General features: G+C 46.0%; 1 protein-coding gene across 1 annotated transcript; it reads left to right on the top strand.

Annotated features, from left to right (window-relative positions):
* The first annotated feature begins 2,237 nt into the window (after nt 1–2,237).
* LOC124678196 (probable cinnamyl alcohol dehydrogenase 6) lies at nt 2,238–3,440 on the top strand. The gene is made up of 2 exons (XM_047214109.1): nt 2,238–2,963; nt 3,084–3,440. Exons 1-2 carry the CDS (start codon nt 2,238–2,240, stop codon nt 3,438–3,440), a joined length of 1,083 nt encoding a protein of 360 aa, XP_047070065.1.
* The last annotated feature ends 11,857 nt before the right edge of the window (nt 3,441–15,297 follow it).

Below are 15,297 nucleotides of genomic sequence, written 5' to 3'. Positions count from 1 at the left end.
GGTCTCTTCGTCAGCTGGATGTTCAGAATGCGTTTCTGCATGGTGTCCTTGAGGAGGAGGTCTATATGCGCCAGCCCCCTGGGTTTGTTGATCCTGACCGTCCTCAGCATCTCTGTCGCTTGGTGAAAGCGCTCTATGGGCTCAAACAGGCTCCACGTGCTTGGTATGCTCGCCTGGGATCTGCCCTTCGTGCTCATGGGTTTGTGCCCTCCACTGCTGATACGTCCCTGTTTATTCTCCAGAGACCTGAAGTTACTATGTATATTCTGGTCTATGTTGATGATATCATCCTTGTCAGCTCCTCTGTTGCGGCGACTGATCGATTGGTTCTGGCTCTCAGTTCTGATTTTGCTGTCAAGGATCTGGGCAAACTTCACTATTTTCTTGGCTTGGAGGTCACCTATCCTCAGGATGGTCTTGCTCTGTCTCAGCAGAAGTACTCTCAGGACCTTTTGCGTCGTGCTGGCATGTTGGAGTGCAAGGCTGCTACTACTCCCATGTCTGCCACTGAGACTATTTCTGCTACTGATGGGACCGCCCTCTCTGCTGATGGTGCTACTGACTACAGAAGCCTTGTTGGTGCTCTTCAGTATCTTACCATCACGCGGCCTGATATCTCTTATGCAGTCAACCGTGTCTGCCAGTATCTCCATGCTCCTCGCGAGCCTCACCTGACTGCTGTCAAGCGCATTCTGCGGTACATTCGCTCCACTGCTACTTATGGCCTTCACCTTCGGCCGGCACCTTCTGGTGTCCTTTCTGCCTTCAGTGATGCGGATTGGGCTGGCAATCCTGATGACAGGCGATCCACGGGGGGATATGCTGTGTTCTTTGGTCCAAATCTGATCGCCTGGAGTGCTCGTAAACAGGCCACAGTTTCTCGGAGTAGCACTGAAGCTGAGTACAAGGCAGTTGCTGATGCTACTGCTGAGCTTATTTGGGTCCAGGCTCTTCTTCGAGAATTGAAGATCTCTCACAGACGTCCTCCTATCCTTTGGTGTGACAACATCGGCGCCACATATCTTTCATCGAACCCGGTATTTCATGCCCGAACAAAGCACATCGAAGTTGATTATCACTTTGTGAGAGAGCGAGTTGCGAAGAAGTTTCTGCAGATCAAGTTCATCTCTTCTAAGGATCAACTTGCTGATATCTTCACCAAACCTTTGTCTCTTCCTTTGTTCACAGGCTGTAGACGCAATCTTAACTTACTGAGTACCTCAGGCCACAGTTAAGATTGAGGGAGGGTGTTAGACTGTATATTTGTATAACTGTATCTGTATCTGTATTGTACCTCTTGGTACCCATATATAAAGTGATAGGCCACGCACCAGATGCGTTGAGCCAGTTTCCACCAATCCTTTGTTTAACAGAGCCAACGCCCCTGGAGTGGTCTGCACTCTGCACACGCAATTTTGCCGTCATTGCCACTTGCCAGGGTCAAGTGGGTCTACGTAGCTTCATTTTCCACTTATTGTGATCTAAAGAAATGAAAGGACCAGACGAGTTGTAGTTATCTGGAGTCTGGTCACGCTTCTTCACCTTAATTTCACACTGTATTCTCAGCGACCGCGATCGATGTGATCAACTGGACTTCTCAAAGACAGCGATCGATGTGGTCTCGTGGTGATATGGACTCGTGGTTGTGAAACAACTTTGTGAAAAGAAGAGTTGTGGAACAATTACGTCTAGTTTTCAAGGAAATCACGGTGTTGTTTCTCTTGCATACGACTGAATCATCTAGTTCGCGATGTCACCCATGCAAGTGCTAGTCGAGCTAAATTCCTTGGAACAATCACATTGTAATATTCCATTGAAAGCATAGGCCCATTCCCTATCCCTTGAGCGTGTCATTGCTAGCTTGCTAATAGTTTTTTCTAGCATCTTAAAATGGTTTATACAAAACTTCCAACTTGATCGAAACTTCCAACCTATACAATTTTTTATTAATTAATAGAACTGTCGAGCTTGACAGTGAACCCTTCCAACTTGACTTGGTGTTTAGTTTATTTGGTGCTGACATGTGAACGTAGTCCTAGCTAACAGTAGCAGGTCAAGCAACCACTCCCGTAAACTACTTAACCATAACCTCCAACACGACCTGACCAAGAACCAACCACGTCAAGCCCTCTATAAAAGCTGCGGCAAGGAGATGCTCTAATCACGACTCACAACCAGCACAAGACAGTAAGAATCTCATACAAAGACACACTCTCCACATTCTCAAAATAGCTGTGATGGAGGTGACCCCGAACCACACGCAGGCTGTGAGCGGGTGGGCGGCCATGGACGCGTCCGGCGAGGTCGTGCCCTTCTCCTTCAAGCGGCGTGAGACCGGGGTGGACGACGTAACCATCAAGGTGCAGTACTGCGGCATGTGCCACACCGACCTCCACTTCATCAAGAACGCGTGGGGCATCACCATGTACCCCGTCGTCCCGGGCCACGAGATCACCGGCGTCGTCACGAAGGTCGGCACCAACGTGTCCCGGTTCAGGCCCGGCGACCGCGTCGGCGTGGGCTGCATCGCCGCGTCGTGCCTCGACTGCGACCACTGCCGCCGGTCCGAGGAGAACTACTGCGACAAGGTCACCCTCACCTACAACGGCATCTTCTGGGATGGCAGCGTCACCTACGGCGGCTACTCCAACATGATCGTCGCGCACAAGAGGTTCCTCGTAAAGATCCCCGACAGCCTGCCACTGGACGCCGCGGCGCCGCTCCTCTGCGCGGGGATCACCGTGTACAGCCCGATGAAGCAGCACGGGATGCTGCTGGGCGAGGCTGGGAGGAGCCTAGGCGTGGTCGGGCTGGGCGGGCTCGGCCACGTTGCCGTCAAGTTCGGCAAGGCATTCGGGCTCCGCGTCACCGTCATCAGCACCTCGCCGGGGAAAGAGCGCGAGGCCAGGGAGAGCCTCAAGGCCGATGACTTCGTCCTCAGCACCGACGACAAGCAGATGCAGGTATGAAAATACATCCATCTTCAGTAGAATTACCAAACAATTAGTACAAGTCAACGGAGTCAGCTCAGGACTGAACTAAGCATCACTAACTGAAGTAATTTATTCTTGCTTTCAATTCAGGCTATGGCGAGGAGCCTCGACTACGTCATCGACACGGTCTCGGCGCAACACTCGCTGGGGCCCATCCTGGAGCTGCTCAAGGTGAACGGCAAGCTGGTGCTGGTGGCTGCCCCCGATAAGCCCGTCGAGCTCCCGTCATTCCCGCTTATATTCGGGAAGAGGACGGTGAGTGGGAGCATGACAGGAGGCATGAAGGAGACGCAGGAGATGATGGACCTTTGTGGGAAACACAACATCACCTGTGACATCGAGCTTGTCTCCAGTGACATGATCAACGAGGCCCTGGCACGACTCGAGCGCAACGACGTCCGCTACCGTTTTGTAGTCGATATTGCAGGGAACGCCTCCAAGCTCTAATTATTTTACTACTGCATTGCTACTCTCTCGGTTCATTTCAGTACATGTGAGAACAAATGTAACTTGTCTGTGAGAGGGGCGTTTTGGTTTTCGGTATGATTTCTTTATTTAAAAATATATTTAAATACATTTGAAACGTCAAAAATATTCCAAAAAGAGTGCCCCATGTGTACATCTCCACATGGTACATGTCCACAAGGTCGTTTCAAGAAAAACCAATTTTTTGCATGGCCTTTGTAGGAAAGGACAAAAACCGGAGCCAAAATAAAGTATGTCAGGAGATAGTTTTTCTTGTCTTTTTGCACAAGCCAAAAAAATATCGCTTTATCGTGAAACTTTACGTGCTCATATAGAGTGCCGAGAAACACGAGCAAAAGTTTTTATTTTATATTTTTTTGACATTTTGAAATTTGTTTTTTGGGTAAAGCTAGGGAGCATATTGTCAAATTATCAACAGAAAGAGTTGTCAAATCATGTTAATAAGAAGAACGCATCGATTCTGCAAGATCGTTAGGGTACCGGGCTTGGATGTTTAGATTCAGGTTGTGCGTTGTGCAAATTCATTTCGGTTTGGGGTGATAGAAGTTCAAATCTTGATGCGAAAAGGATGACTGCACGGCCTATGAGAAGACCGTGAACCTAACTTATGTGTAGCGCTGCATCTTCGCAATAAGAATTGTATTTTAGAAAATCTTCATGAGACTATTTCAATAATGAAAAGACGTCAATAGAGGGATATACAATTTGAGATAGATATTTTTTCCTAACTTTAAGAGTTGAAAGAATTTATTTGCATACAAGCGCCCTTTTCATTTCGGTCCTTGCTACAAACTAAACTATCCCTTCAATGAATTTATTTTCCTTGCAGAACTAATTAGTTGGAACATACCAACTAGGCATCGATGGATATACAATTTGAGATAAGAATCGTATTTTAAAAAATCTTGGTGGGACTAATTCAACAATGAAAATACTATCAATCGGATATATCCAATTTAAGAGAGATAATTATTTTCTAACTTTAAGAGTTTAAAGAATTTATTTGCATACAAACGCCTTTGCATTTCGGTCCTTGCTAAAAACTAAAAAATTCTCACTTCAATGGATTTATTCTCCTTGCAGGACTAATTAGTTGGAACATACCAACTAGGCCTAGTTGAATATGTGCAACCGTTGTCCTCAGGTGGCATGTAAACACACTCCAGCTTATCATCCTGCATGTTGTAGCAGTACGCCGCACCACTACCCACGGGAGCCATGAAGTCATCGTGGAAATAAATCCGTGTTCCCTTACCGTCGCGAGCGTCTCTGAAGGTACCGTGGTAGCAATCCAGGAATAACTCGTGGCTGCCACCGCTGTCATCCCCGTTGACCTTGCGCCAGACCTGTCCGCCGTCATCTTCCCCAGCCTCGGAAGATAACTCAAAGATGTCGAACCCCTCCGGCTTGGTCGACTTGACGCATATTTTGACCAAAAGAACCTTGCTTGGCAGTGCGACGAGGCGGAGGCAATGGAACTCGTCTAGAGCATAGTCGAAAATCTTGCAGGTAACGTTGGGCGTATCCGAGGGCAGATCGACCTGGTAGAGGAGCTGGAGCGTGGTGGCATCGAACACCAGCGTAACGCCTTTATCGTCTAAGGCGACCATCTTGCCATCGAAGTAGGCGAAATCGGTGAAGCTTAAACATTGTGAATTAGGATTAGCTATCCTCGTCCAGGCCGCGTCCCCAGGTCGGCAGAAAACCATCCCCGTACGGCCCTGTAGCATGTGGTACATCATGATCACCATGCCCTCGGTGCTTGTTTCCGGAGTACCGGGAGGAACATGGATGGCGAAGTTGAAGCGGTCCGATAGCTGGCGGTAGGTTTCCATGAAAATATAGTACCAGAGGTACTTGACCTTGATCTTGAGCTTGTCCCGCCGATACCAGTCATCTCCGAACGCCTCGTCGTCGGAATCTTCGCACTCGCTGTAATCCTCCAGACAAGGCGGCGCTTCTTGATCTGTGGAGCACTCATCGTCGGGGTCGCCACATGCACTGCAACCGTCATCAAGCCTAGGTGTTTCTTGTTCTTGATCGACAGACTCGTCATCCCCACACGAATAAAAAGAATCATCTCCGTTGACGTCGGGAAAAGGCACGGCTTCTTCGTGATCGGATTCAGGGGCATGCTGGTAACCCAGATTCTTGATCTCGGACGTGAAGGTCTTGCGGACGGTGTTCAGGTTGGGCAGCGCAGCCGTGGTGCCCGTGGGGAGATGCTTGAGGTGGCAGGAGGCGTCGCGGACATCGACGACGATCGACCATCCACGCGTCAAGGGGAAGACGAGCGCGTACTTGGAACCGGTCCCGTTGTGAGGGGCAGGAAGCAGGAGGCGCGGCGCCTCTGGTCTCTGGGCGATGGGTTCCAGGGGATCGAAGGCGAGCTTCAGCCAGTCGGCGGCCATCGTCGTGGCTCTACTGCTACACACGTTGACAACCTCTGGAACTTGACAGTACAGGGGAGGCAAGGGCTTGGAATTTATATGTTTCTATCTAGGTAGCTCCAATAGACAAACGTCTCGGATACGGTCGATTGCAGCGCAGAGTCCAAATACGAAACGATCATAGTAACGATAGGTTCCAATTCAAGACGATGTTCATGGGGCCACGAAGAGAGTCCGTGCCGTACTCGTATCATGCCACTGTATTGCGGTCGCGGATCGCATATTTGTTGGCTTATTTTTGTGGGAAAAGCTCTACTGGTTGAGCATTGACTATGCACTCTGAAGTGGTGATGTAATATCAGAATCCAACCGCAGCTGCTAAAACAACATCATTAGGAGACCACTAGGAAACACCGTATAAATTGGCTTCTTTCTTCGTATATGTTGTTAGCAATAATCTTAGGGCGCGGCTGAAACTCAGGCGACTGAGACTTATTTAAATCTCAGTCACCTAAAGTCAGAAGTTAAATAACGTACACGTTTAGTCTTCGCAGTCAATTTTTCGTGGCGATGTTCTTATTCGCTCTTGATGGGCTGCCTTGGCCTTTTGAGTATTTTGCTGTTTGAATGGTGCGCACATAGAATTGCATTGCCTAGGCCTACAGATAAAGCACTAAAAGGCCATGGAAGCAGCCACAAGAAAAATTAAGCAATTCTGTAAGTAGAAAAATCTCGATTGCAACCCAAGTACAACTGCAAAATGGTCATTTGCAACCCGCATGCAACTGTAAAAGTTTTAATTGCTACCTCAAAAAAAATTAAAAGTTTTAATTGCAACACATTTAGTTGCAACCCATATGCGACCAAAAAAATTCCCGGTTGCAACCAACATGCAACTAAGAAAATTTAGTTGCAACCCACGTGTAACTGAAAAAAACTCAATTGCAACCCACGTGCACATAAATAATCTCAATTACAACCCACGTGGAGCTGGAAACATCTCAAGTTTAAGAAATGTGTAACTGGAAAAATCTAATTTATACTCCATGTGCAACCAGAAAAATTCAATTGCAACCCACATGAAAATGTGAGAATCTAACTTGTAATCCACATGCAACTGAGAAAATCTCAGTTGCAACCCAAGAGCGACTGTTTTTTTTTGTTTTTTTGGAGCAACTGGTAGGAGCACTGATTTTTCATTAAGCAAGAGGGAAAAGCGAACCAAACTGTACATAGAAGGGCATATTTAGATTACGGTGGGATATGCCCTAGAAAACCACCCTAGAAACCGACCAAAAAGAGAAAACTAGTCCGGCTCGGTCGGGATAGCCGGCCTGAAGCTGTTGATGGCACGGTCCCGCTGAAGAAAGTCTTCCCTCGTGATATCAGCCACCTCCAGATAGGTGAGGCAACGCACAGTGAAGATGCGCCTGTTTCGTTCCTTCCAAGCATTCCAAAGAACGTAGAGGAAACGGCCGCTGATGCGTTTCTATTCCTTATTAGTCTTTTCGATGATCATAGCGTCCCACCACTCCGAGATCGAGTGGTATTCATGGCTAACGCCAGTGCTGTCATCATTGTCCCAGGACTTCATCTGATTCCAAATGGCCATGGTGAAGGGGCAGTCCTTGCAAAGATGTTCGGTTGTCTCAGGAGCACGGAGGCATAGAGGGCAAAGAGGGTCATGGGGCCATCCCCTAACGGCGAGCATATCCGCAGTGAGCAGCTTTCCGTGAAGAGCAAGCCAGCCAAAAAGTTTGCATTTCGGCTCGGCGTGGGCCTCCCAGATTTTCATGGTGGTGAATCTGGCATGTCCACCGAAGAACTGAGCATTGTAAGCAGAACTGGCTGTGTAAGTCCCGTCGGTAGTGAGAGTCCAGGAGTTTGCTCAGGGACGAGGGTGACGGTGTGGATGATGTCCCAAAGCTCCAAATATTGTGCCAGCTGGGTAGGTGTGCTAATGGCGGTGACGGAGCGGATCCAATTGTAGTCGCTTAGCTCTTTGGCAACCGTGCGGTTTTTCCGAGAGGCAATCTTGAAGAGGTCAGGCGCCCAAATAGATAGGGGGCCCCGCCCACACCAGTTGTCAGTTGTGACAAATGTGTAACTAGAAAATGTCAGTTGTAACACATACTCCCTCCGTTCTGAAATAGTCTACATTCTAGCACTAAAATTTGTTCTGAAATACTCTACATTCTAGCTGTTGGTCAACAACAATACTGAAAACGAAATGGTTTTGTTCTCTTTATTGGTTGTTGTAATTTTCAATGTAGCTTGGATTGGTTGATCACATATCTAAGTAGTACTAATAAATGCAATACTAGTTTGTCTCATTTTTTTCTAGAATGTTGACTAAATCAGAACGGAGGGAGTATGCAACTTGAAAAATCCCATTTGCAACCACTGTGCAACTAGAGAAATCTCAGTTGCACCCGATGTGTAACTCGCCAAGCTTGTACAGATCACGGTATAATCCAGTGCCTAATGATATTTTTCTTAGTTGCAATCCATGTGTCGCTAAAAATACCACAGTTGCAAGTCATACGTAACTCCAAATTACTCGGTTGTAATTCATGTGTGTAACTCGTAAAATCTTAGCCAAATCTTTCATGAACACTTTTTTCAAAGGACACCATCGTTGCACACAAAAAGAAACAACAATAAGAAAAAAAGAAATACAAAAAGCCCAGATGCACGGCACGAAACAAAGCAAAAAGCCCATGACGAAGCGAACACTGCAGCAGCCCAGGACAAAAGAATCACCCTACGCTCCACGCCCAGGAACGCGCCAGCCAAAATGGCTCTAGTCGGCACAAATATTAAGGCGTTAAATCTAACACTTAATTAGGTGACTGATACATAATAAAAATCAGGCGTCTGATTTCTAGCAAATCCGATAATCTTAGTACCTTATTCAGTTTTAGTCCAATTAGAAATTCGTATTCTTGTTTGGCAAGGTTGCCACGATTTGTCCGTGTATTTTTTTCTACTCCGTAGTTGTTTCCATATGCCCGTGAGTCCTCGCCAGAGTACTTAGTTATTCTAGGACTAGGACTTGGTTTCCAGGTCGGTTCAAGATTTGTCTCGAACGTTATCAGGTGTAGTTTGTTTCCGTGCAGGTTTGATTCTAATAATTTAAGTCGGCTACTAGGTTAGCCAGGTCAAGTCCTGTACATACGTGTTGAGGCTAGTGGCGGAACCAGCAAATCAACCATATGTGGTCAGTGTAAAGTTGTGTAGTTAAATATATGTATTTATTTTTTAAGCTAACCTAGCCGCCGCCTCGAGCAGCCGCCCCCGGACCGCCGCACCTCAGCCGCCGCTGCTGCCGGCCTCGGCCCTGGCCTTGGCCCCGGCTCCGGCCCCGGCCCGGCCATAGCCCCGGCCCCGGCCTCGGCCACGGCGGCGGTGGCGGCACCCCTTCCGTCCAACAATGAGGGGGAGGAGAGGGTTTCGATGGTGGCGTTCCATGGGAGGTGATGAAGCGCCGGTGGAGGAAGCCGGGCGGCACGGCTACTTGGCCGGGGCCTGACGCTCTCCGTCGGTAGCCATGGAGGATTCGGTGGAGCGGTGGCGGCCTCCGCCCCCGGTGACGGTTCAGCGGTGGTACGCATGATCCGTGCCGCCGTCTTCTTCCCTGGTGATTCGGCAGGAAGGAATGGCTGCGTGGGGGCTGCTGGTCTTGCTTTATTTTTGGTGGCGGTCCTCGGGTTTCTCGTAAGCGAAGATGAAGATCTACCGGAGGTCAGTTTGCTTTGATCTGGCTGAAGAGATGAGTTCCGGAAAGCTCCGCTGGCGAATGGAACAGTGCATATTTTGCCTGCAGTTTGCTTGATCGGGTGGTATTCGGTCGCGCGCACCCATGTTTTTATTCCGACTGTTTGGTTCCGGAGGGAGCGCTGCGAAGCTATATTCTGTGTTGACATCATGTGACTTTTTGGTCCATGGTGAAGTCAGAAGAAGGAATATCATGAAGGCCGGATTGGTGGACTGGCTAAAGGAGGTTCAAGTCAACGTGATGCTGAGGGATCTGCTTGGCGTTCCGAGCTTGCAGCAGTGGTATGCATGTGGGGACGGCAGCACAGGGAAGTTCAGAGTCTTACCTCTCAGGGTGAAAATCCAAGGTCTGGCCTTAACTGGTTATGCCTGGCAATGTTCTTGTTGGAGGCATTGTTTTGAGAGTGGGGACTATCTTCAGGGTGAAATCCTAAGACCTTTGTTCGGGCTACGACAGCGCTGGTGCACTGTTTCCTTCTTGGAGGCGTCGCTTTTGAAGAGTCTGTACTTCAGGTGTTGTCATGGTGGTGGTTTTTATTGCTGTTGCTAGGTCTAGAAGGTTGTAGCGGGACTTTTATTTCTTAGTTTTCTTTACTCTTTTTTGGCTGTGTGCATCTGTATTGCCATTAGGGTGGGGCGTTGTTGCAGAGGCTGGGTGTAATTGGTATCTTTTGGTATTAATATATTGCCTTTATCAAAAAAAATTATAAATTTTTTAATTTCTTTTGCATACGGTAAGATTGTAGACTCTTAAGCTCAACCAAGTTGTACCGCGAGAGCTTGTCTCCACAGTAGGGATGTAAACGGATCGGATCGGATCGGATTTTGCTCATACCATATCTTTTACCATATATTTTCCCGATTTCGGATCGAACAGATATTGATCGCTTTAGGATTCGAGTACAGATATGCCGAACTACGGATTTAAATCGGAAATGGGGCAGACACGGATCAAAAGCAAACTTTATCTAATATACGCTCTCATTGGTAGATAGTTATAGTTCTTGCAAATCTTAAGAGATATTTAAATTTCTAGTCTTCTGTAGTAAAGAAAAAAAGAGACACAAATTATGCAATGAAATGTGTTTATTTCTGCTGCTCTTCGGAGCGTATGATCATTATACAGTGAAATTTTGTTTAAGGACAAAGTTTTGGCAAGGCATGTAGCACATTCAGAAGACCATGATCAAGCTTTTACACAACTCGAAAATACTTTGCAAGGACTCGCTCTTGAGACCTCTGAATCTGATCTGGATCGATGTACTTTACAATATGCTTGAAGTCATCGACCGTCCTGGCCTGAAGATCAAGGTGACAGTGCAGATTTCAGAAAATGAGAATGTGGCTTTGTGTACTGAATCAACACAGTTTTCCATCACTCTTGTTTGTGTCTGTATTGATGGTTATCTGATTGCGTGATTTGAATGCCAATGTTATCTGAATCTTCCTTTCTAGATTAGGACGATTATCGCATTGCATGATTTGAATGCCATCGTGTTTTTGTTGTGCTAACAGTAGTGAGGTAGATACCGATGGAATGCTTTTCTAAAAAAATGTTGGCTCCACATTAACTAAATGTATTCTTCAGGAGCACTGTGTTGGTTTTCTTAAAAACGAGACTGGTAACTCATATGGTATTTGATCCAACATGAGCATCAGGTTTTGTATCAGGTATTCATGTGGAATCATTTTCTAATCACACCCTGATGGAGTAAGTGTATATTTATTTCTCATCTAGCCGTTACTCATCGTGACCCTCTTATGTTTCAAACTTGACAGATTGCTTCCAATCATGCCCTCGCTATTGTAAACAGACTTTTGTAGGACAAGAAACTACAGTATATAATACTTATGAAGACAACACAGGTGCTAGTTAGGAACAATTTATTCAAAAAAGGTATTAAAATTAGGTCCATCTCACAACCAGATGTTCTTTGCTTGGTACCTTAGCATACATTGGTCTGCAACATGTGAAGTTTAACACTAGAAATATACATATTTGTCAGTCTTCAACTTTGGTTGTTAGATTTGTTTGGTAACTACCACGCCGGAAGCCTGAAAAGTACAATTCATGGTTGCTCTCATTTCCTCCATATATCCTGGTTCATCCTAAGGAAAAAAGAATACACAAGGAATCATCAATCAAGTAACCAAACATCATGTTATTACTACAAATGATGCTATCCTGCAAAAAAATGAAATTACCATGTACTTGTAGAGAACTCTTAACCTCTTCTCCTCGGCTACCGGCTGTAAAAGGAATGAAATTAATAGTGAATAACATAAGGCGAACAAAACATTAGCTTGGAAATCAAGATACATGAAATAAATCATCATACTTACGTCTTCCTCACAGTCTTCACGGACCATATTAGATGCACCAAACGGAGAACACGAGTCAGCTTGACCACGTAAGTATGCATCTGTGTTGGGGTGCTTCACTTTACAACCATAGCATCTACCTTTATTTATATGTAAAAAATGTGAGGGGCGGGATTGCCATTGGATTGCGAAATAACTAGTGAGGCACAAACACATAACACTAGGTGAATAATTTACTGTAAAGAATGTATTATGCGGATATTTAACACGATTGTGCATAGATCTCTTGAAAACATGCATAAAGACGAGGATAATAGATCAGATGACCCATGGGCAAACAAACATGGTAAAGAGTGTATAATACCGTTATCAGTAGGTTTAACCTTGCAGAAACAACTGACCACCAATTTGTGTTCTCCTGTCTTACAGTCACAGGTAACTTCAGCAAAGAACAACTCCCTGCCGTAGTCAAAATCTTCAGTTCCTTTCATCTTTGCAGTGAAGTTGATATGATAGGTAATCATATAAGCATCACACACACGAACTGATTCGTAGTGCACAACATCTTGTAGTTCATATGCAAGATCCTAAAGTTATGAAAAGTAATTATTTAACAGTTACATGTGTGAGTTTGGTATCAGGACTAGAGAGCCAACCGCAATATAATCATTATATTTGTCCACCAAAGCTTGAACCAACAAGCGCCTCCGGTCACGTCTTTCGTCAACGTTAAAACGCTTCTTCCTTGTGCCATCAGGTCAGTAAAGACATTGTCGTACAACATAATCCACTTGAGAATCATCAGCCTGACGCGTATAGCTAGTTCCAATTCGAGCATTTGACATGGTTAGTAGATCTTACTTTGTCAGTTTTGTCAAAAAAAATTGACACTTCGAAACATGATTTTTTGGTAGAGGGATCATACGCACCCGGAAGCCGAATTGAATTTCCGGGAAAACAAAGTGATACTAAGTACGTTATTATTTTAATTACTGTTATTAGTCCAACATAGGGTGAGTGAGCTATTGTGTTTCCAAGGTTGTTAAATACATCAAAAGGCTATCAAGTTATCCCTAACAGAGCTCATGGTAAACATATGGTTTATAAGCCTATGACTTCTCAATACATGGTTAAACACTTCCACCATCATTTAGAATATGAAGAAATAGAGTTATGTAGCTATGATAGGATAAAAGCTAATTTATAAATGCTTCCTAAACCCTGAGGTGGTAGTACAACATGAATCCAAATATATCAATGCAGGATTGGTCTTAGTTCTATAGTTTGATTTTTTGGACTCATTTCATTGGTTCATGTTTCAAAGAATTGTATTAATTATCTTAAGTGCCCTACATCATAGAAGAGTGCGATTACAGATACCTGTTTAAACATAACATATTGCAAGTGTGCACAAAAATAGAATGCGAAAAAATATATAGAAAAGAGTCAAAAGAATGTGTACAATTTTGGATATTGGCGGTGTTGAAGGTCGCAATTGATAGCAGAGCGAACCTCGTCTAAGGTTTGAAATGGCCCGCCCACATGTGGATACACATGGTAATATCCATCAAGATCAACTCTGATGTAAAACATGATTCCCCAATCCCATCGGTCAAACATCAGAATGGCTGGCGAGGCGAGGCAATCGTTCATGATGTCAAGACGGTCAGGGTTGGCCGATGATGAGATAGACTCGTTCCCACAACTGAAATGGAGCACACAGCTTGATGAGCATAATAACAATTTACCTTAGGATATATAGGAATAATCAATTAATATTACCAAGACTGGTGGGATAAACACAACTAAAAAATAATTTTCTTCTTTTTACAAATACTTTTGAAGATCATAAATCATTCAATGCCAACTTGCGACGTGACTGAAATGCGTACAGCCCAATTTCATGGCATTTAGAAATAGAGTGTTATATATGATTTTCCTTGGTTCTCGGAATCGGCTTACTCTAACTTTTTAGCCTGCCCTAATTCAAGATAGGCTAATTTTATGAGGGTCCGCCTAACTCTAATTTAAATAAGAATTAATGACATCAGTCGAATTTAAAGAGAAAAGCTCAGTTGCAACTTGCGAGCAACGAGAATAAACTCAATTGCATCCATAGTGTAACTTAAATGTATTCAGAGGCCACACGTACACAAATCACAGCACGAGTCTAACAGTCCTTGAATCGAATGAGCTCTAGTAACTTAATTCTCATTCGATCGAGAATTAGCAAAACCAAATTTTATAGGTATATGTTGATATATAGCTGAAGAATTTCTAATTCTTGTTTCAGTAGAAACCCTCCGTTCCCAAGAAGGATCCAATCCACAACAAAGAAAAAGAAGGATCAAATCAATCCCTCGGCCCGCAGTCCAATCCAACTAGCTAGGATGGAATACCATCATCTAGAAACAAAAGCGATCGAGAGGAGGGACGTGCTGGGCAACATACGGCGTCGGCGGCGACATGTTTGGTTTGGCGTCGACGATCAATCGAGGATGTTTGAACTCCGATCCGCCCGATCGAGCTGAGTATTGCAATGTGTGGCGATTCGTGCCTAACTGCTGTATATACTCCAACTCCTAGACGAACCCGTCGATCGATCGGGAGTTCATCTTGGACATGGACATGGAGTCATGGACACGAGGTGTCTTCCTCGACTGGAGTAAAGGAGAGAGCCAGTCCGATTAGAAGACGGATCAATTTCGCATAGAACGAGATATGGAGATGGACCGACATGGCTCAGGGTCCGGTCCTCGATCACTCCTACTAATTGACAACAGGCCACCCCAGCCCAACCCAAGTTCCTATACCTGAACCCCGATCGATCGCGCCCCACGGATCGCCGTCGCCGCTGCCTGCCCGCCATGGAAGAGAAGAGGACGAAGCTCTCCTTCTCCATCCCATCCAAACTCACGCCACCCAGCCACACCGCTGGCCCCTCCGCCTTCTCCGCCGCCTCCCCACAACCCAGCCCCGCCCCGCAATTCATCACCACGTTCGACCCCTCCCAACCCCTCACCCCACCCGCCGCCGTCATCGCGCCCCTTGCCAACTCGCGCAGGCCCTCCACCGTCCCCACCGGCTGTGTCCCTGCCTTCGTGCCCGGCGCCTTCGACAACAACCGCTCATCCTCCCGCCCGGGATACGGCCTCACCGTCCGCGACACGGAGGAGTCCAAGGCGAGGAAGCTCGCTGCTGCAACGCGGCGCACTAGTGGAAAAGAGGCCTTTCGTCCCACCCTTTAGTCCCCGTTTTGAACCAAACCGGGACCAATGGGGGGCATTGGTCCCGGTTCATCATGAAAACCCTTTAGTCCCGGTTCATTT

The sequence above is a fragment of the Lolium rigidum genome, chromosome 7 (assembly GCF_022539505.1).
Source record: "Lolium rigidum isolate FL_2022 chromosome 7, APGP_CSIRO_Lrig_0.1, whole genome shotgun sequence".
Lineage (NCBI taxonomy): Eukaryota > Viridiplantae > Streptophyta > Magnoliopsida > Poales > Poaceae > Lolium > Lolium rigidum.
Note: the sequence above shows the minus strand (reverse complement) of the source record. Positions and strands in the feature narration are given on the sequence as shown.